This window comes from Streptopelia decaocto (genome assembly GCF_964273445.1).
Source record: "Streptopelia decaocto genome assembly, chromosome: Z".
Lineage (NCBI taxonomy): Eukaryota > Metazoa > Chordata > Aves > Columbiformes > Columbidae > Streptopelia > Streptopelia decaocto.
In genome coordinates, this window is record NC_138657.1 from 66,165,496 (window position 1) to 66,187,295 (window position 21,800).

Consider the following 21,800-nt stretch of genomic DNA (forward strand, 5'->3'; position numbering starts at 1 on the left):
AGTGTTGCTCAATTTAAAGTACTTAGAGTTTGACATAACTGATGGAGGGGTGGGACACAGAAATTAAGCCTGAAGAAAGTGATCTGAAATATAAGGAATTTTAGGAGAAAAATAGCAATTCTTTGAATGTATGTACTTAAAACCATGAGTTGTGGAAACTAGCCTGGCTCTTGAGGAATTATAGGAAGAAACACGTTTAATTTATCTATATTGATTGCTACCTCTGACAAAATACTGAGGTCCCTTCTGACCTAGACCATTCTGTGATATCTAGTAATTTGTTAAATGCTTTAAAAAAAATTTCTGCTCTTGTATTGTTTTCTTAGTATCTTATATGTGTGAATTCTTAGTGTATTCCATACAGGTCATGATTATGTGTGATGGAATCAAGTGTTTAATGGCTACTTAAAATGGCTCAGCAGTGTCTAGTACTGCTCTAAATATTTTAGTTTTGTTCCCTGTATTGGGATGCACATTGAGTGAACTGTAATTGTAAATTATAAAGGTTTAAGCACAACATACAGGGCATACTGTCTATCCTTAACTTTTGCTGAACTTGTTAACTCTGTAACAAGTATTCTGAATCAATTCTGCTGGTTTATTGCAGGAGAGCACAGTAAAACTTCTAAAGTCTATAATGAGAGACTGAGAGCAGATGAAGGGAAAGGTGTATTCAGGCTGATAGCCTCCTGTTAATTAGGTGAATTATGTAGATAAAGTGCTAAAAATGAAACAAGCTAAAGTACTTTAAAAATATTCTGTGTGTAAATAATTAATTTAATAATGAATCAACCTGAATGTACCTTTCCCTTCTTCTGTTCTCATCCTTTTCAGTGGTGGATGTAGAAGATGAACAGGGAGATGTAGATAGTCAAACACATTTAAGAAATATGGAGAATAATATCCAGTCTTTTAGGATAAAATTTATCAAGATATGTTATGTGTTCGTACAGTGCAGACCTTACTGAAGTTTCATTGTAGATATTTGTGCTGTGTGGTTCTACCAGATGATAGTTTTGCTGACTTTATTTTCTTTTCATTGTTTCTTGTACTGTAAAAGATTATGAGGCCAGAGAATTTTCTTCCCCAGGGATCAAAAGCAGTCATCTCATTTTCAGCTTCCATTGATCTGTTCTCTTCAGGTGCAAGTGGGAAACCACGTAGGTCAGTAGATTTATTTGAGCCTGATTTGCCCAATAAGATCAAAAGATTAGATTTAGGAAAAGTAGTGTACTGTGAATTTGTGTTATACTTACTTCATCCGTTCTTGGTATACCTGTCAGAATCCTCAGTCTGGAGGATTCTAGATTCAGTTACTGTTCCCCTTTTTGTCAGAGTGCAATACTCTCTGACCAGGTTCTTTTAGATGTACACAAGGATGGGGTAGTGTTTAATATAAAATTCACTTATTTGAAGATATTTGGCTATTCTACTTTAATACCACTAACTGCCAAGTATACTACTTAATGAGAATAACTTAGAGCATAGATATATAACAAAAAATGGCCTCAAGCTGATTGTTGAAAGTCGATTACTTGAAATTCTAAACAAAACTTTATGATCCTTATGGATATAATCTGAGACTATTTTAATGTATAATAGTCTCTTCTGTCACTGAAAGGGAGCATTATTGTCTTTCTGCCTTCCCTCCACATTCTCCCTCTCTTTCCTTATGTTAGGGGTAGTGTTTCTAAGGCAATCTGGATAAAGGAATTGATCCAACAGAAGAATAACTGAAAGGACAGGGAGGTTTGAATTTCAGCCACATAAATTTCCTGCTTTGCTTTGCTTTGCTTTGCTTTGCTTTGCTTTGCTTTGCTTTGCTTTGCTTTGCTTTGCTTTGCTTTGTGTCTTCCAAGCACTTTCTGCTGGCAAAAGAGAAGTACAGTCTGTAGACAAATATACCACTTAACTTTGCAGCAAAGTGTATTGCTTGTTGCTTCCATTAATCCAATGCAGTGGAATAGCAGCAGTGAGTAGAATCTGTGTAGGGAAGACCTCTCGGACATTTGTATCAACTCAAATTAAGAAAGCAAGCCCTTCTTTTCCCATAAATTTGACGAATAGAGTTTCTGTGTACTCCATCCAATGCTGTAGTCTTACCTTCTTGACTTGGGATGAGTTTTTTTTATTATTTATATATAGGGTAAAAGGCTTTCTAGCCACCTGTTGCAAAGAAGTTATTAAAATTGTTTTTATTTCTGTTTAGGTCGTTAACTTAAATATATTAAAATTAATTGGAATTATTTTTATAGAAAATAAATTGGAAGTGGTTTTATAGAAATTTAAGTAACCATTGTCTGACTGCTAATCATTTTTAATTTATATATCAGATGTACCAGACGCTCATCAGCCCAGGAGCTACCAGTTTCTAGCTTTGGTTTTGGCCACTTCAGTTATGCTTAATAATAGAAAATTATGTGAGCTATATGAAATTAATGCTGTTTTAGAATACTTTTGGGCCTTCTTGGATGCCAAAATATTTGTAAGTTTTTTCCTGGGCATCTATCTGTGGGAAATTAGTGTCTGTCTAGTAACTTGTGTGACCTTTTCATTGTTATACCAGTATTTTCTCTGGATAGTTAGAAGACTTGCAAAATAAGCTTCCTTAGCTACTTTGCAAATGTAAACCTTTGTATAATTTTTCTTCTGTTTGAGCAAGACCTGTGTGAGGTCAGACCTCTGCTCTGAGGAAGCTTTAGTTTCCTGAGTCTGAGCCTGTAGGCTTCTGTTTGTAATACTAGGCAGAATTTTTGTTTCATTATGGAATATTTCAAAAGGACCATTGAGAAGAATAAATCTAAGAAACATAAAATTATCGTGGATAATCCATCTCTTTGACAGTGTATCCAGAAGTTTCTTCCAGTTTATGGTTGGGAAAATGTCAGACAAGAAGACTGTGGGTAACTTAGGCTTGAATAGTAGTAACTCTTTCTTTTCCATCGTGGCTTTTTATATCAGAATGAATATTGTTAGTTGCGATAGTTGTTAGTGCGATAATATCACTGAAGTGAATCAGCAGGTGTTCTAAGATGCTTTCATCTCCTTTGAATACTTATGCATTAGGATGAAGGAAAAAAAAATCCTGTAATACAGGATTTAATGTTTGTTGATGATGTTTAGGTTATTAGGGCAGACTTTCTGGTGAGGATAGCAGACTTTCATCTTTCAGACTGCCAATCTAAGTACAGGTACAGTTAGCATTCTTCTAAGATTTCAGGTCATTTTGTGTCTTGAAAATTTGAGGCTTTTAACTAACATGTAGAGCAGGACTGTGGTCCAAATATGGTTTAGATGTTGGATACATATTTTAGTAACTGTAGACAATCCTGAAGCTTTGTAAAGAAAAATTACAAATAAAGATTTGAGTGTGTTTGCATGTGTGGGAAATGCAGAAGATCCTTTTGTTCCCTTGACTTTGTTTTTAAAACCATCTACATTTTTTTCCAGAGAGAAAGGAGTAGTTTTAAGGAGTTAAGTATGCATGATTTGGTGTAACTAAATGGTATATTAGGAGCACTAGTGAAGGGGAGGCACTGTGAACCATTACAGTTCTGTACAGGCTGAGTATCTAAGAGGTCCCTGTTCCTCCATACTGTGTTTGAAATTCATGATGGGGGTGACTCCTACTTCTGGAACATGTAACACCCTTCTCTTGGTTGCAGCCCCAAAGTCACTGGTTCATAAGTTCTTGCTATTGTGATTGGATAGTTTATACCACCTCTTCATATAGTTAAACTGAGGTTAAACCTTAACCATCGTATGAAGTCTAAAAACTGCTCAAGCTTTTAGCCAAGCTTCTGAATACAAGTTCCGAATTCCACGTCAGTTTTTGAACTTGAGGAAAAAAAATTGGAAACTTTTAGGCAGAAGCAGAGGTATCTTTTCCCTTTATTTTGTGCCTTCGCCTTTGCTTCTTCTCCATTTTATTTTTGCAATGTTTATTTTATCCGTTCTTTTTCTTCCTTGTATTTTCTGTTCTTTCTTTTTTCTTATGCTCTAAATGTTTTTTTTTTTTTTTGGTTATTGTTGTTTGTTTGTTCATTTTCCCCTTCTTTGCTTTGCAAATTGGTCTTTGCACTCTCTTTATTGTGCCTTTCCACACAGTATTGAAAGTGTATTTGTGGTAAGAGAAAGCTGCCTCACTTCCATTTTGAGGAGAATGGAACTATTTTGAAAAATGAAAGGGATCTAAAAATCTTTTTTTTTTCTTTAAATTCTACCTCCAAGTATTGTGAGACTTTGTTAGAATAATCACTGGGTACTTAGGGTTATAGAAAGATAATTATTGCAACATATTTAAGTGTTAGACTCTATTTTTAGACACCAGTCCTAGATGTACTTGCTGCTTCTTATAGAAATGAGCATGAGCTTTTGAACACTTGAATTTTCAGATTAGTTGGGTATGAAGTTACTTAGCACAGATGTTCCTGTAATTGTGATACATAGGGAAAAATTTAATGTTCAGTGGTCCTCAAACCCATGCATACACCTGTGCAATGCTTTTGTCTCAGAGCTGTAGTACAAAACTTAGAATTCTGAGTACAGGCTTTCTGAAAGATACTTTTTTTTTTTTTTTTTTTTTTTAGTATTTTAATTCATTACACTTGAGTTTGTATTCAAAACTTTGTTATTGGTTAAACAAGTTTTTAAAAGCCACTGTGTGGCTGGATTGAAGAGCTTTTGCAGTCATGTAACAAATGAGTTTACATACTTATGTTGTGGTGGTTTTTTTTTGTTGTTTGTTGTTTGTGTTTTGTTTTGTTTTGTATTTCTCTAAGAATGAAATAAACATCCATGTCTGCACTGGAATTATAGAGGGTATTATATAAATGAGAATATGTGGGGATATGGTCTTAGAATATCTATATGAGAGGAAAAGTTATAGTAAACTACAAATGAAGCTTCATTTTTTATTGTTTATCACGTAACTTTTATATATACTGGAAGTAAAGTTAAAAACAGTGTTGTAACTGAAAATGCCTTAAAGTTAAATTGCACTTGCCACAGTCTGGTTCTCATGCTTGAATGGTGTCTTTAGTACTTTAGTGTAGCTCAGGTATCAAGCTTCTTATTTGTAAAATTGGAAGCTTTAATATAGAAAGCTTTATGGAATTGTGTATAAAATATCCCCAAATTAGTAGAATTTTATGGTGAGTTTGTTAGCCACATTAAAATGTGGCTTTTCTAAAGAAATGTGAAAATGTTTTGGTTAGTATGAAACATGCAACTCCAGAGGCTATTAATACCACAAAGTATGCTGACTTGGAAGATTAATTCTCTTACAGAATGATATCTTAAAGTTGCCCTAGCATAGCTGTTTACAGGAATGTTAGAACATCATAGTCACTAAACTGCTAAGAGTACCAAGAAGATGCTGGAGGATTTTGTGCAATGGCTTTCTTGTTTGTTAGAATTGAACTGAGACTAAAGCTGGTGGTTTAAAGACAAATAATAGATATTGTTTATAATCTCACTTAGTTTGAAGCTTACTTCTTGCAGCTTTGGACTATTGTTACGTGCTGACACAGTCCTTTCTTACTCATAATGCTGAATTGTCATGACATTACCTTGGTTTGAAAGATACTAAACTTGGAATTATTTAAGTCATGAGAAAGTGCAGCTGATCTTTAGACCATGAGACCATTGCCACAACCTTGAGCCCTTATGGAATATAAATCTAAGTTATACTCCTCCCTTCCCTCAACTCCCTCTTTGAAACAACCTGAGAATAAAATCCAAGGTCTTTCTAGTGAAGGGTTTTAATTGAGCTCAGAAACACCTCAGAACTTCTGTATCCCAGTGAGATGAAATCTGTGGGAAAACAATTACTCCTGAGTGAAATACCTCTTGTGTGAAAATGCCCTGTTTTTTGTCAATGCCCTGAAAACAGGAAAGGGTGTCTACTTGTATGAACATGATAAAGACAGAAAAGAATGGGGGAGTTTTCTTCTTTGAAAACTTCTTATCCCATTCTTTTCCCATGTTTTTAGATCATGGATTCTCAACCTGCAACTTTCTTGTGTCTCTTGGCCTTTTGTATTAATAGACGGTTGACACATTTGTCACTGAATTATAAAGAGTCTAGTAAGAACTTTCAATGGCAATCACATTGTTAACCCATTTTCAAGTTGTATAGTTTCCTGGTAGATGTTTGTATTTGAAAAATAGATTGTTTGTCAGCATCATGTGACTGTTAGTCCAATATGAAGGTTATAGAGCGGGGGTTAAATCAGAAAATATAATTCACAGTGTGACCCAAATATTTCTTCAGTTTGTCACAACTACCATTCCCATTAATACTTCAATTTCTATTAGCTGAAAACATGTTTATCTCTCTAGATAAACTTTAAAAACCCATGAATATAATTGTGTGCAAGGAACCATGAAATCTCATTTGACTAGAACATGATAGCTTTTAGCTAAAAGTTAAAACTGAAGTACCAGTTTCCATTGTAGTTTATTAGAATTATATAATATCTTTTATATAACTATATTAATGTATTACATTTTCAGTATAATTCCAGGAGACTCATTTGAGTAGAGTTGTAATATGAAAAATGATCCACAGAAGAGGGCACTGTAGACATCCGAGACTGTTTCAGTGGCTTCATATCTGCATAGTTCTACAAATCCAACCAAAAACTCAGTTTTTTTCTGACCCTTCTATCCTGATGGTAATGTATAGACTATGGTTGTAATTGAAGTAAAAATTATACCATTCAGACATACCAGAGTAACATCATGATGATCTTGTGATCTTTATTGGTTCTTCATTCCATTGTGGTTTAGTTAACTGATAATGTGTTTGTACTTTTTGATTTATGTAGGAGCAACAGATCTGGTCCCTGGTGAAGTGATATGCAATATTTGGTAGTGCGATAACTTTGTATGGGTATTTTGTATAAATAATATAGGCTATATATTTTTGTTTATATCTCATATCACACTACCTAATCATTGCATTCTGTGTTTATTGACTTTTGGACTGAAAGTGTTCAGTCTATTTTGACTTAATTTAGAAGGGAGTAGCAGACTGTATGCCTTCTGATCCTGTGACTGCACATTTCTTCAGGAAGCCTCTTTACAATTTCTTTCGTGATAGAATACAGGTGTTATCCCAGACCACTACTTCATTACCAGAATCTTTTTCTGTTCTATTTGTAGAAAGGAGAAATTAAGTTTCTCAAATTCTCATTCATTTTTATGTAGTGTTGTTCCTGAAAGCTGTAAATGCATCGTGTCTGAGACCACACAGGACACACTGTTCTGCTCTGTTGGCAGTGTGGACAGTAGCTTTCTGTCCCTTCAGGAATAGCTACAGTTTGTAACCATTACAGTAACCTGCATCCTGGTACTGTGATCTGGTTTGTTTCTCACCTGTCTTGTAATCCCCAGCCCATTCTTTTCCAATGATTCTGCATACAAGAGCATCAGCAGGAGTTTGGTAGGTGCTGGAAACTTGTTTTCCTTCAATATAGCACTAAAGAATTCGGTAAAATTCAAAATAGGAAAATAGTTTGATGAGTTGCTTCATTAATTTTGTCCTACAGAAAAGGAAGTATCTGAAGCTTTTAAACTTTAGAGAAACCAGGATATGATTCATTTTTCTGAGGATGAAATATTGTTCTAAATGCTGCAAGATGCCTTGCCTAGTCTTATGGTGTTTTGGACCTTCCGTAGGCCCTATACCTTCAGGACCTGCCAGACACATAGAAATATTTCTCATACTTGAAGGAGTATAAAATGGCACTTAATACTTAGGAACTTGAAATACCTCCCTATTTTCACATGGCCATTACAGCATCTCATCAGATCATTAATAGGTCCTGTTAGTCCATTCACTGTAGCACAAGTCTTAATCACACAACTGGTTACAATGACAGCCCACCTAAGAAAAAGTGAGTATACTTTGGTGGGTGGTTAGTACTTGAAGGGAAGCCATTGTTTATGAAGTGGATGATCTGGTCCCTTTATTCTGAGACTCTTCAACTCCCTTTGGATTAATAAGACAAAAGTTACAACTTGCTCTCAGTCATTTAGTACCTGAAGATCTCTGGCAAACTTGCCTTTGTGCCTTCTAAGGCCTTTCTCATGCCAGGCTGCAGACTATTTTGCTTACACTTTATTTTCTTAAATATTTTTACCATGTGAGATTGTGCCTTTTTTTAGGCGACTAGTAATTCTTCGTGTCAAGCTTTCCCTAAACTGACATACCTGTAACTTATTAAAGAAGTTCTTGTTGTGGAGAGGATAGATACTTCTGCCAGCATGTGTTTGTTAACAGCTGTGATTGGCTGAGGTCTCCTTGTCCATCAGAAAGTTGTTACAGCACATCTCCTTGGCTTTTTGAGCAATCTTGAGGAAAATTTTTGTGTTGCTCTGGTAGACCCAACATGGGTCTATCCTTGTGTTCCAAAACCCATCTGTGAAGCATGTGGAAGGATTTAGGTAGGCATCTTCACAGTATCAAAATTTCATATCTATCTTGGATACGTCATTAATTCTTAAAGTAGGAAACTGGTTTATACATTTTCTACCATTTCCATTTTCCAAGGATCATGTTCATCATACAGCAAGTGGATTGCTGATCTTTGCTGTCTAAGGTGGTTTTGGTATTGCAGTCAGATTCACTGAATAGTGAATAGTCCCAAAACTCTTCTTACCTTCAAAACTTAGCTTATCCAAAACTCTTTCGAGACCAGTTCTTAGAAAGATTAGAAAGGGCTCTGGAAGGTAGATACAATGTTATCTGCCAAAGATTATACTGCAGGAATCAAAAAAGCTGTGAGTGTGTTTCCTTACGAATCTGAGGAGAGAAACTGAAGTCTAAAACTCTGTTTGGATATAATTGAAGCATTCACATAATGCCTTTTATCCTAAATGGAAGTCACATTCTCAACTTTAATGCCATATTAAATGTAATTTCAAGCAAGATCTCTGTTAAATGTTAGCTCATTTACTCAGTGACTTTAAAAACAGGCTAGTGGAACTTATTATCTGGCAGTTTCTTCATTTAAGCTGTTAATACTTTATGAAGATGTCCCTAAACTGTATGTCTGGAATAACATAAAAAAGAATTACGCCTGTTCTTTCACACTAAAGTACTCACTTCTCTACTGGATTAAATAAATCGCAGAAGATGGTGAATGCACAGAGTCCATTTGCAACTTCTAGCCTGGAATGCTAGTGGTCTCTCAGTTTTTCATCACTTCATTCTCCCAGGGTTCTGAACTTTTTAGTGGTTTCACAATTTAGAAAAGCTATTAACTGCACAATTAAATCATGTGCTACTACAAACTGTTAAGTGTACTTAATGCAGTTTAGTTAAAGACTCGCACTGAAAGGGAATGCCTCTGTTCTGTCCCTCATCCTTTACCACCTTTTGAAAATTCAGCGGTTCTAGTAATCCTATGACCACAAAGTGAGCCAGATCATTTTATTAATCCTGTTGAAAAAAAACATGTTTTTAACAAACAAACAGAGTGATAAAAAACTTTTAATGGCATGATTAGTCTTAAATCAACTCTGAAACTGCATATAAAGTGATCGAAAGGACAAGAGAAAGCATGGGAGAATTTTAATCTAAAATTTGAAAAATTTGAGTGTCACCAAAATCTAGAATTTCTTCAAGGATGTGTGAAGAAGCATCTCCCGCAGCTTCATGTAGACGCAATATAGATACCGATTATTAGAGAAAAAGTGTGCAGGAAATTATCTGTGGAAACTAGCAGCTTGTTGATTCAACACTAATAGTTAAAAGAGGAAGACTCTCATCTCCGAAAGGCAAGAGTCTTATTTTCTGTACTGTGCTGGCAGTAAAAATTATTAGAGTGTTAGCAGTGCTAACTTTTTCCATTATAGAATCATGGAATCGTTTTGGCTTGAAAAGACCTTAAGATCATTGAGCCCAACTGTTAACCTAGCACGGTCAAGTCCACCTTTAAACCATGTCCCTAAGAGCCTCATCTATGCATCTTTTAAACACCTCTAGGCATGGTGACTCCACCACTGCCATGGGCAGCCTGTTCCAATGCCTGGCAAACCTTTCTGTGAAGTTTTTCCTCATATCCAATCTAAACCTCCCCTGGTGTAACTTAAGGCCATTTCCTCTTGTCCTATCACTTGCTACTTGGGAGAAGAGACCAAGACCCGCTTCTTGCTACAACCTCCTTTCAGGTAGTTGTAGACAGCAATAAGGTCTCCCCTCAGCCTCCTTTTCTCCAGGCTGAACAGCCCCAGTTCCCTCAGCTGCTCCTCATAAGAATTGTGCTCCAGACCCCTCACCAGCTCAATGATCCTGAGGGTCTCTTCCAACTGAAATGATTCTATGAATACAGTGGCACAATCACTTCTCTAGCCCTGCTGGCCAGACTATTCCTGATACAAGCCAGGATGCTGTTGGCCTTTTTGGCCACCTGGGCACACTGCTGGCTCATGTTCAGCCACTGTCAATCAACACTCCCGCATCCCTCTCTGCCAGGCAGCTTTCCAGCCACTCTTCCCCATCCCATAGCGCTGCCTGGGGTTGTTGTGACCCAAGTGCAGAACTCGGTACTTGGCCTTGTTGAACCTCATACAACTGACCTCAGCCAAACAATCCAGCCAGTCCAGATCCTTCTGTAGACCCTTCTTACCCTCCAGCAGATTAAGTTGGGCAGGAGTGATGATTTGCTTGAGGATACAAAGGCTCTACAAGAGGGATCTGGCCAGGCTAGGGGTATAAAGAAAGTAATTAAATATAAGGGCTCTAATGGGATTTAAATTAAAATGTTTTCACAACAGGCCTAAGTTGCTTTATAATTATTTGGAATTCTGCTCCAAATATGTTTCTAACCAACAACTATTAAAAAAAAAAAAAAGAAAATGTGAGAGTTCAAGCTGTTTGTTTACAACAGTGATTAATGAGTTAAGTACAATTTCCAACTTTATTCCTGTTGAGTTCAATAGTAGTGATGTGTGTGCCTGTTAGCAGTCAAGGCTGGGATACTGAAGACTGAATCAATGAAGACTGAATTATACTCCTTCTGTTAGAGGAAGCTTCTGCAGTGCAGGGTTGAGATGCACTGGGATCAGGAATTTTGCTTTCAAGTTGCCTGTCCCGTAGACAAGGGGAGGAATTTGGTTACTTGTAATCTTGATTTAGCATCTTGAGTTTTTAGTTTAGAAGAGTGACTGACACAAAGATGTAGAGACAGAGAAATAAACAAACTAAATCACTTGAGTTGCCATTGCATAAGAAATCTAAGAGCTTGCTGAAGATTCTATGGAACACCGAGAGCACTGTTGGCATCAAGTAGTAAAAATGAGAAGAAATGTGAAAGGAAATCTTATTTTCAATGTCTTTTCTAATTTTAATATAAAACAGAATAAAGTGGCAACTTTGATTTATTGTTACTTCACCCCTTATTCCCCCTTACACCCCTGCCTCTACTGAAGACATTTCTATGGATCTTTCACTACACATGAGATTTGACTAAGGCATGCAACAAATATCTGAAGCTACCCTTGCCTACTTTTCTGAAGACCTATTAAATAAGTATTTATTTTCATTTCTAACTATTCTTCCATTCACTTTCCTTACTACCAGCTAGAATTAAAAAGATAGATTTGTCTCAAAAATAACTGTGTCTTTTAAAAAATCAGTAATTTTGGTATATGACTTAAATAGCCCTCTTTAAATAATTGTGTAGGATTGGATATTCCTTAAAATAGTTGGGCAGAAACTTGAAAGAAAGACAAGCAGAGCTATTGGTACAGTTGGTGTTTGGTACCAGCCAGTCTATTGTAATGTGAGTAGCTCCAGCTATCCACAGTAATGCTCTTAGTTTTGTGTTCTGGTGACAAAGTGAGATGGAGGAATTTAGGAGAGAAAGGACACACCCTTGGATATAAGAAGGTGGAGAAGTCAGTAGCTTTTTTTAAAAAAAAAAAATTGGTTTGTAATGTTGAGTACTCTCAGTGTTGATAATCCAGACCAGATCTTCTGGGATCTGATGTTTTGTTTTGATCTAATCCTGCTGGTTTCCATCTTCATTATTTTAAGTTTGGGGAGTTTTTAGTGCTAATTAAATACAGGCATATATTCTTTATCCATTTTTTGATGCACATCAAAAATCTTAGGATATGTTTTAATTTATAATGTTTGCATAATCCAACATATTCCTTTATATTGTTTTATTTAGCTTCCAGAGTAAAAGAGGATTGATTTACTAATATCTCAAACTTTACTAAATTATTTCAGTGTGTTGTTTTCTTAAGTGACATTGTGCTGATAACTCATTCCTTCATTTAAACAGCTCAAGGCTTTGTACTTCATCAGAAAAGGCCAGGCTTGAGAAGTGTGTAAATCTTACATGAATTTGTGGTGTTGTATGTGACTTCCTTAATAAGTAAAACCTGTTGATTCAAATATTCTATTTATTTTTTGTCATTTTGTCTTTTGGTAGAATGATGAGGTGGTGGAAGAATATAGTGAAAATAATTTCTATGAATCTGATGAAGAACAGAAAGAAAAGGATCGGAAAGTGAAAAACACCTACACTATGGACCCAGATCACAGGCTGCTGTTACGAAATACAAAGCCCTTACTTCAAAGCCGAAATGCTGCTGTATGACAAATTCCTTTCTGATTAAAATGTTAAACTACTAAATATCTATGCTTCTAGAAAATTTAAAAGATTGAAAAATACAGTCTTACTCTCTAGTAGTGTATGGTATGGTGGTTCTTTCTGTTTTTGAAATTAACTGGGCACACTGCTGTTAACTTCTGAGTAAAACACCAGAACTGTATGTGATATGTGCTCCAAATATTAAGGACAAACAGAGTCTTAGAACATTTGAATCCAGCTTCAGCAGTATGTGGTGACCATACCAACTAGCTTTTAATGCTCAAGTTCTCAGCAACTAGCATGGCACAAACTTTCAGTTTTGGTGGTTGTGCTTTCCTTTGAGTCTCACATTTTAGAAGTAGACAACTATGTGCCTAAATTCTTTGTCAGCCTAAGCCAGATTCTTATCATTGGTGCCTTGGCAGAGTTCCATGATAGATATGACGTTATGACTATAGTATGCTCTGCAATATTTCCATGAGATTTAAGATGCAGGTAGATTTTTAGAACTGGAAAAAGCCATGCTCATGGTGAATCATTGTGACATTACTCAAAACACAGAACTTTTTTTCTAACTTGTTTGTCCTGTTAATCAAGACATAAGTCTTCAGGAAAAGACTTTCAGTGATAATTGATATTCATATAATTGCAAAAAAAACCCCTGCACTGTGAATAAGTCACCACTGAACCTGCTCTTGATAAGCTAAACAGATCAGTTTTTTTTTTTCTCCCATGAAACATATTTCTAGATTCCAACTAATTTCTGACTCTTTTCACAACTGCTTATAGTCTGCCAGCAGACTTTGGAAACAAGTTGAATAAACTTTTACAATAATAATTGTGTTAGAACACAGCCTTTTGCTAAAATCACTGTTCAATGTCTATACAATATTCCTCATCTCACAGTAAGAAAACTTATGTTAAGGTATGTTTGCCATCACACTGCACTGAGAACAAGTTCAGTTGCTTATCTTCCACATTCCATAAATAATTTTCGTAATATCTGTTAAATATGGTATTGATTCTCACATTTATGATCTTTAACTTTCTGTTACTAAAGTTAACTGAGATGTTTAAGTGCAGTTTGTCAAATGAAATCATGCTGCTTTGAATGGCTATTACACCAATTTTTGTACTATTCACAGAATTGACCACCAATTAAATTAATTGCTTTCTCTTTGACCTTGGATTTTTGTCAGTAATAAAGATCCCTGTAGTATATTGCTAAAAATCTTCCAGTTATTTCCTCGTGTCAGATGTCTTTAATCAGTTTTTATTGATCAATAATAATTTTTGTTTCATTGGTAGTAAGATTTAAGATACCAAGTTAAGTGTCATAATTATGGCATTACTTGGAGTGCTTTCTGAAGAAGAGTGAGTTGGTAGTTCTGTAGGTCTGAAGCAACTGTGATCAACATGTACAACAATTCAAAGTTAACATGCTGTTCTGAATGTTCTTCTTTTAGGTGGTAATGGCAGTTGCACAGCTTTACTGGCATTCAGCACCAAAATCTGAAGCTGGTCTTGTTTCTAAATCCTTGGTGCGTTTACTGCGTAGTAATAGGTATGTCAAGTCCATGCTTTACATTATTATGTCTACTTTTATGTGAGAGTTTTTTGCAGATACTTGTTTAGCCATAGTTATAAGAATATAACTGTTGTGGTATTAGAGTTTCATTTAAAAATTGTCCTGTAATATTAATTTTTACTTAACAAATGAAGATCGTTAAAAGCAATTCCGTCATTTTCACTATCGCATCCAGTGATCATTCAATATCATGTTTCATTCTTAATTATGACATTCATTCTGAGAAGAATCATAGCTTCTAGTTAGTATACAAATAGAGGTAGTACTAACTAGTTTGCTTAGTTCTTAGATTTTTTTAATTACTGGAAGTTATTGGAAATTTAATTATATTGGAGTTCCTTACTGTCTCCCTAGGCACTAAAAAAGTCTTCAGATGTGTGTTTTCTTTTCTTGTTCTTTATATTAAACACTTATTGTTGACAGACAAACTAGGAAACATATTTGTTAAAATACCGCTTGGATACTGCTGAATCTGAGTGTGAGTTGGGTTTTCAGGTTCAGGAGACCCATGCTGGTTCTGCTCTGTTCCAGTTGAGTTCTGTTCTGTTCAGGAGTTCCTTTAGTTCAGCCTTTGCCATCCTGATGTTTCACAGTGGCCTCTGGGCCTTTCTGTCTTTCTGGCCCTTTTTCATTCTCTCCCTGTGACCGGCTGTTCAGGACCAGGGTGCTCTCTCTCTTCCCAGGACTGGCTGCTTGGTGCAGATGGAGTTTGTGAGGAATGGCATTGAGTATCACTTACTTTGTATTTTATTTTATAAATATAATTATTGTTGTTATTATTAGTAGTAGTATACTAGTATTATTTTGTTATTTTATTAAACTGTGTTTATCTCAATCCACTAGTTTCTCCTTTCCGATTCTCTCCCCTGCTTGGGGCTTGGGAGGAGAGAAGTGAGCGAGTCTTTCTGATTGCTAGCTGGAGTTAAACTGTGATAGCTGTTTTCAGAATAACTTTGTAACTAAACAGAGTATTTTTGGCTACAACTTTGCTGTGAAAATGATTTATTTTTTAAAGTTGGTGACACCAAACAGACAAGAAGCTGTTAAAAAAACCCTCTTCTGTTGTGTCTGACAAGATTACTTGTCTTACGTGGGCTTTAACTTTTGTAAGCCCAATCACTGTAGAGCTCGTTCACTGTAAACATCTGCAGTGTGCACGTGGCTAGTGTCTCTCATTTAAAAGTTACTGAAGCTGTACATTTGGGCTTGATAGAGTATTCATGTTTTTATTTCAGATAAAAATGAATCACTGTTATTTTTGTGTTTGGTTTTATACTACAATATGCTTCCCATTCTGTTTATACTATACAAAGATAAGTAAAATGGCTAAAGCAGTTTGAAATATGTACAGGTAATGTATAGAACTAAATCCATAAGTTGAAGGGATTATTTTTGCGTATTGTTTATTGCTCATTTATACTCAAATTTCATCAAAAGAGAGGTCACATCTTTCCTGTACCTCACCTAATGCCTAAAATAGTGCTGGTCTTCTGATTTTCCTATATTGAATGGCTTGTCCATTCTCTGTTACCAGTCTATGTGGAATACTTTTGCTATTAGACCCACTTTGAAATAAGCTTTTGCTGTTTGCCCTTCAAGTTATGTGCCTATGGCCTTTAAATTAATGTCAAATATGCTATAATCTAGTTAAGGTGAGAGTGCCTGGAAGAGCATTTTGTAACAATTTCTAGTCTTGATTCATCATGTGTAGCTAACTATTTCCATGTACCTTTGTAAGAATTACATTAAAATAGGTTTAAAAGATATTAAGTACTTCTCTATTATGACTTTTCTTTGTAAGCAACAGCTGTAATTGCCACAAAGCCATTAGACAGTTTGGAATAAGAGGAGATAATGGATGTGATGATTTCTCTATTAGGATGTGATTTGCATCCTGAAAGAACTTGAGCACTCATGGTTCAGAAAAATTGCATGTAAATTATTACTTAGTTTTTAAGCAATTGGTGGCAGAAACTCTGTGGTTTAAAAGCTTTCTACTGGTACCCAAATTTATTTTCTGCTCACTCCTGCTGAAGCTTTTAAACTAATACATTAATGATAAGAATATCCTCCAAACATGTTTAATGTCTTTGTATTTAGAATTTTACATAATTCTGTTATCTGTGTCTTGACAAAGTCTGTTTTGTTAAAGTGCTGCTCTTTATAGATGTGCATGTCTGCCAGTGTATACTCTTAAGTCACAGGAGACCCTGAACATTTTTGAGAATTAATAGGAAATTTTTTTTAAGACCACAAAAGTCATAGCAATTCTTGCTAGTTGTGTAAGGATTAGCTGTTCTGACTAATATAGTCACTTCCACACGGCAGATAAGGCCCATGTGGTTTTGTTCTCAGGTATGTCATCCTGAAATATTAACATTTCAAGGTGGTAGACAAAATGTGAGGGTTTTGTGAGCTGTGGTTTTAAAAAAGCCCAAGGCTTACAAGAAGCACCATTGCTTTGATGTTGGTGATTTTTTTGCATATTGAAGTTTTTAAAAATGAGATTTTGGTGTCATGATGCATCTTCCTGTGTTGATCAAAATTGTGAAATGATGAATGTGATGAAGAAGTTGTAGCAGCTGACAATAAACTTCTTCCTTCTGTTTGTGCCAAGCAAATGTATCAAATCAAATTACTTTGGATTAAAATAGAATTGCACTTTCTTTGCCATGATGCATTATTCTATGTATCTGTAATTTTGCAGAATAACTCTTGTTTTTCTTTTCAAATTCTAGGGAGGTGCAGTATATTGTTCTGCAAAATATTGCCACGATGTCGATTCAGAGGAAGGTATATCCTATTTAGAATTTTCTAAATCACATTTTATATGAAACACAGGAAAGCTACTTAAATATGTTCTGCTTTTCAGGGCATGTTTGAACCTTATATGAAGAGTTTCTATGTTAGATCAACTGATCCAACAATGATCAAAACACTGAAGGTGAGTTTAAAAGTAAATTCATCCATATACTGCTGGACAATTCTGTTTGCAACAGGAAGGTAAAATTTTCTTGCACTCATATGTCACACATCATTCTGTGCTGTTCCTTTTTACACTAAGAAGTGTAGAGTTGTGGCTTTTAGAACATTGAAATTAAATCACACAGTCTTTGATACTGTTGGCTTAAACATAGTTTAAATCTGTTTTCCTGGACAAAATGGGACAGTGTTAGAATCCCAAATTCCCTTTGAAGTCAGCATTCAACATGAGCAGTACTTTAGGCTTTCCTCAAGGCCACATCTCAATGCTGATTTTAGGATGCCATCTTCTTGTTTTCTCTATTCTTGGTCTTTAACAGTTGTGAAATCCTTGACAAAACAATAGCTAAAAAATTGTCTACTATTATGTGCCTTTTCTCTTGTTTTGCTTTAGATTGTCATAGGCACTTCTGTGGAAGGAGTGAAGGTACAAGTTTCTTAAAGGAACATTATTTTTTCCTTATTTTCGTTTTGCATCCATTTTACACCCTCATTACATGTGCAGAGTAGTGCAGTCCAAGATGGCTATGCCCAACCCATCGTATTTTTAATAGTCCAGAATGAAATCTAAGTAAATTTGAGGCAGTTGGAGGCAATAAGTCTTCCCCACATCTAATGATTATGAAAAGTGTTGAGAATACTAGTAAGACTTAGTGTTATCCAGGAAAAGTCACTCCTGAAATAATTTGAAAGTTGATACATTTAAATTCCCATATTAATTGATAATGCAGTGATGAATAGGTGGAGAAGTAGAAATTGTAGTTTTTCCCTTCGTTGACTCGGTTCTTTCTTGGTGGCTTAAAAGTTTAGGACAACTTACACTGTTACGTACGAAAGAAAATCCTGTACTTTTCTTCACTCCCTACCCCCATAGTTCCATCCTATCTGCCTTTAAGATAGGAGGACGAGACCTATGGCAGTATTTAAGATGTAGGAGCACCCTGGATTTCATCTGCTCCATTGTTTAGATTTCTGTTTTGTTCTCTCTTTCTTTCCCAATGTCCAATTTTCTTTTTTGATGACTGCTTAGCTTGTATTTTGACCAGAAATTCTCAGTTATCATTTTCTGTAAAGTTAAGGATTTTTCCCAAGTTACAAACATTACTTTACATTTATCTGTGTTCAATCTTCTCATTACTTTCCATAGTTCATATATGAGTATGTTCAAAAGCAAAACACCAACAAAGGTATTTGTGGGATTCCATTGATAGCCTTCCTGCTCTGTAAAATAGTATCTTTTTTTTTTCCTGTGTATTCATCTATCCACTTGCTTTATATGCTATGCTAGAATATCTATCTTTAAGACCCTTTGGTGACAAGTCTTTATCAAATTGCTTCTGAAGTACAAGTGGATTATATCAAATAAGTGTCCTTGTCTGTGCGCATCCGACAAAAAATACCAACAGTTTTCTGAGGCATGACTTCCCTTGACAGAGGCGGAGTTGTCTTTTTCTTCAGTTTATCTCATTCAGATTATATAGTAATTCTTTCTTCTTCAAAGTTAAAACAACCCAGAAGGATAGCATCTTAACAGTATGCGCCAAGTGTTGTATATCATCCTCCTGTTCACCAGGAGCAAAGAAGGGGCCTCTCAGGATCTGATGTTGTTGATGTAGATTAAGATCTGAGGAGTCTCATAGATGCAACTGTTTCTTTCCTGATTTTTAAGATCTTTTATTGCAGTTCAACTGAATGTAACAGACACTTTATTTCTCCCCTGCTGTAGTTTTAATTTCCATTATTTCTTCTTACAGTGTCACATGCTTCTTATACACTAGGGCCTGTTGTATAACATTGGAAACCATGTTGCCAGAAGTATTTCAAGCCCATTTGATATGCAATGCAACATGAAAGCTAAAGCTCATGCAAAATGCATCACTGAACCCTAGAGTCCTGCTTTGAAAGCCTGGTGTGTACTTGCAAGGAGAATGTTCCTCCAGAGTGCAATGCTTCTACTAGTTTATACTGAAACCTGGTATACTCTATTGAATTCTAAGTGGTATTTTTAGTAGTATTATCTTTTATTTATATAGAGTAAAAGCATAGTGTATATGTGGGACTGTTTATAATATTTTAGCTTTTGATAAAATATCTTATTTTTTTCTTGTAGCTTGAAATCTTGACAAATTTAGCAAATGAAGCCAACATATCTACGCTGCTTCGGGAATTTCAGGTTTGTGCAAAGTGTATTGTTTTTATATGAAACGTTATTTGTTGGCCAATTGCCATTGTTGGATGTTTCATCTAGATTCTTAGTCTTAAATTTTCAAGGTAAAGTCTTTTCCATGATAAAATGTTCTTGGAGTGGAAATGAAACTGTCTAGTATTGTAATGGCTAATGGAGTTTTTTATATGTGCAAAAGAGTTCCAAAGTTTCTCACCTTCCTTCCAGCTAGCAAAAATAAAAAAATAAGTGGTGAGAAAAACTCAATCATTCTAAATTCTTTAAAACAAACTCTACCAGCTTGACTGACACTGTAAGTCACTAGAAGATAAGGTCTTAATTTTAGCAATATTTAGCCATTAGCACTTATTGCCAAGCCTTCTGTAAGTCATTTGAAGTAGTATTATCTGCAGTATCTGTATATGTGTCAGCAAGATGTTCTGCCTATATTGTGAAACAGTGGCTGTCCTTCTTTCTTTCCTCTTTGCTTATGACATTTATTATCATTGCTTCAGTTCTCTGGCTGGATTTCTCTGAAAGTTACTGGTTCTCAGGCAGGTAGGTTATTCATAGTTTCACAGCTGCTCCTGGTTAAATGACCTGGAACCCCTCTGAAAAGAAGGCTCATCAACTCCTCCAACCTTGCACACAAAGTGATTGCTGGTTTTGGGTAATTGACCCCTGTCCAAAGCTTTCTTGAAATCAGAGTTTTGCGTGGCCATGGGTGACCCAAGCCAGCAAGAAAATGTCTTCTAAAAGTGACAATGAGGTGAAAAAGTATGACTTCTCATGTGCAGTGTAGCTTTCTAGATTGAATTTGTTATACAGTGTGTCTGTCTTATGAGAATAATATGATAAGTCTTTGGTTGACAAGACTTATGTATTGACTAATAAAAATCCTGTTTCCTTAGACTTACGTGAAAAGCCAAGATAAACAGTTTGCTGCAGCTACAATTCAGGCTATAGGCAGATGTGCAACTAACATCACCGAAGTGACTGACACATGCCTTAATGGCCTCGTATGTTTGCTGTCCAACAGGGATGGTAAGTGAAATGTTCTGTTTGTTTTATGAGTAGCTCATGGTATGAAACTTTTCTTAATGAGAACCACGCAGAGCAGATCATGTTAAAAAGTATATGGCAGTTGACTTTTGTAAGAATTCAGCTGACATGACTGGATAAAAATAGTGATTCTGGTGCTTCTTGTTTGAAGCACTTCAAAAGGCTGTAATAATCACTGGCTGCTTTTTTTCTATTCTGTTAGTGAAATAAATTCCTTGTGGCTTGCAATTACATATTTACTTTTTCATTTTCCTCAAAATGCTGTAATTAAAGTGTGCTGTTGTGATTATCATAGACAACAGTAGTTACTATGTTTAGTTGCATCGAAACAGCCTGTAGAGGGTGCTGAAAGCTTGGGATTTTTTTTTTTAGTGTATCAATGACTAACTGAAAAAACATATTAAACAGTTTTAGGATAAACGGCCCCAAATTTGGCTTGATTTTGTAGCCTAGCCTTCTGTTTCCAAGTCACTAAGGAATACAGCAATGACCAGTTCAAGTTGAACGAGATATAGCAGCACTGTAAATCAATACCTGATAAAACTGTATATTTTTACCAGTTACCAGTGAATATTGCACAGAAGAAGTCAATAAGATAATCAGAAGCTTATTATACAATGGACAATCTACATGAATATGGTTAAATGTTGGAAATAGGGTTTAAAAATAATAATGTCAGGAAGAAGGAACAGCTTGTTTTTGAGGTGGCCTGGAATAATTAGAGTTGTTCAGAGAACACAGGTAAGATCTAATCTAGGCTTGGAAAAGTGACATTAATTCCTCTCTGTATCTACTGGACATATTTTTCATGGTAATCCTAAGAAGATCCTTAATAGAGACACAATCATTCTGTGACCTGCTGATACACTCAGATCTTTCTCTTCTTTGATTTATGAACTACAAGTTCTCCTTCTCTCCCACTGCACCTTGTATCAAAAATTTCCAAGAGTCCTCCGTGTATAGCTTGGTAGTTTTAATATATGTAACTTTCATTTCCTAGTGTTCCAGACCTTACGTTCCTTTCTGCTTTTCTGGTTATCAGCTGTGTTTAAAGTGTCTTCCCATATTGTGTTGCCAGGCCGTGTCTGCATAGTGCAGCTTTTTGTATTGCATTCAGCAATGACTGTATTAAAAATAGAAGCTTCAAAACTTGTTCTTGATTCTGCTTAATTCTACTAACAGTCTTCCTCTTAGGTCAGCAGGCTTCTTTCAGCATGTATAAGTTACCCCCAACCCCCCTTTTTTTTCTCCTGTCTTAAATAAAATAATAAAACTATCACTTCACAATACTGAGTTTGTTACTTAGTCCTTCTTTCTTGCTCCATTTTCTTGCTTTGTTTTTCTTTTTGCTGAGAAGGAACCAAGATAAGAGGAAAAGGCTTTTTTCTTTTAT

The 21,800-nt window shown here is 35.6% G+C and overlaps 1 protein-coding gene across 2 annotated transcripts in view; it reads left to right on the forward strand.

Annotated features, from left to right (window-relative positions):
- Positions 1-21,800, forward strand: part of AP3B1 (adaptor related protein complex 3 subunit beta 1) — a 155,231-nt gene that overhangs the window by 46,790 nt on the left and 86,641 nt on the right. For both annotated transcript variants that reach the window (XM_082074286.1, XM_082074287.1), the window contains exons 8-13: positions 12,450-12,611; positions 14,078-14,175; positions 16,938-16,992; positions 17,072-17,143; positions 19,292-19,354; positions 20,257-20,389. In XM_082074286.1, the coding sequence (XP_081930412.1) occupies positions 12,450-12,611; positions 14,078-14,175; positions 16,938-16,992; positions 17,072-17,143; positions 19,292-19,354; positions 20,257-20,389 (583 nt within the window). The remainder of the gene's footprint in view (positions 1-12,449; positions 12,612-14,077; positions 14,176-16,937; positions 16,993-17,071; positions 17,144-19,291; positions 19,355-20,256; positions 20,390-21,800) is intronic.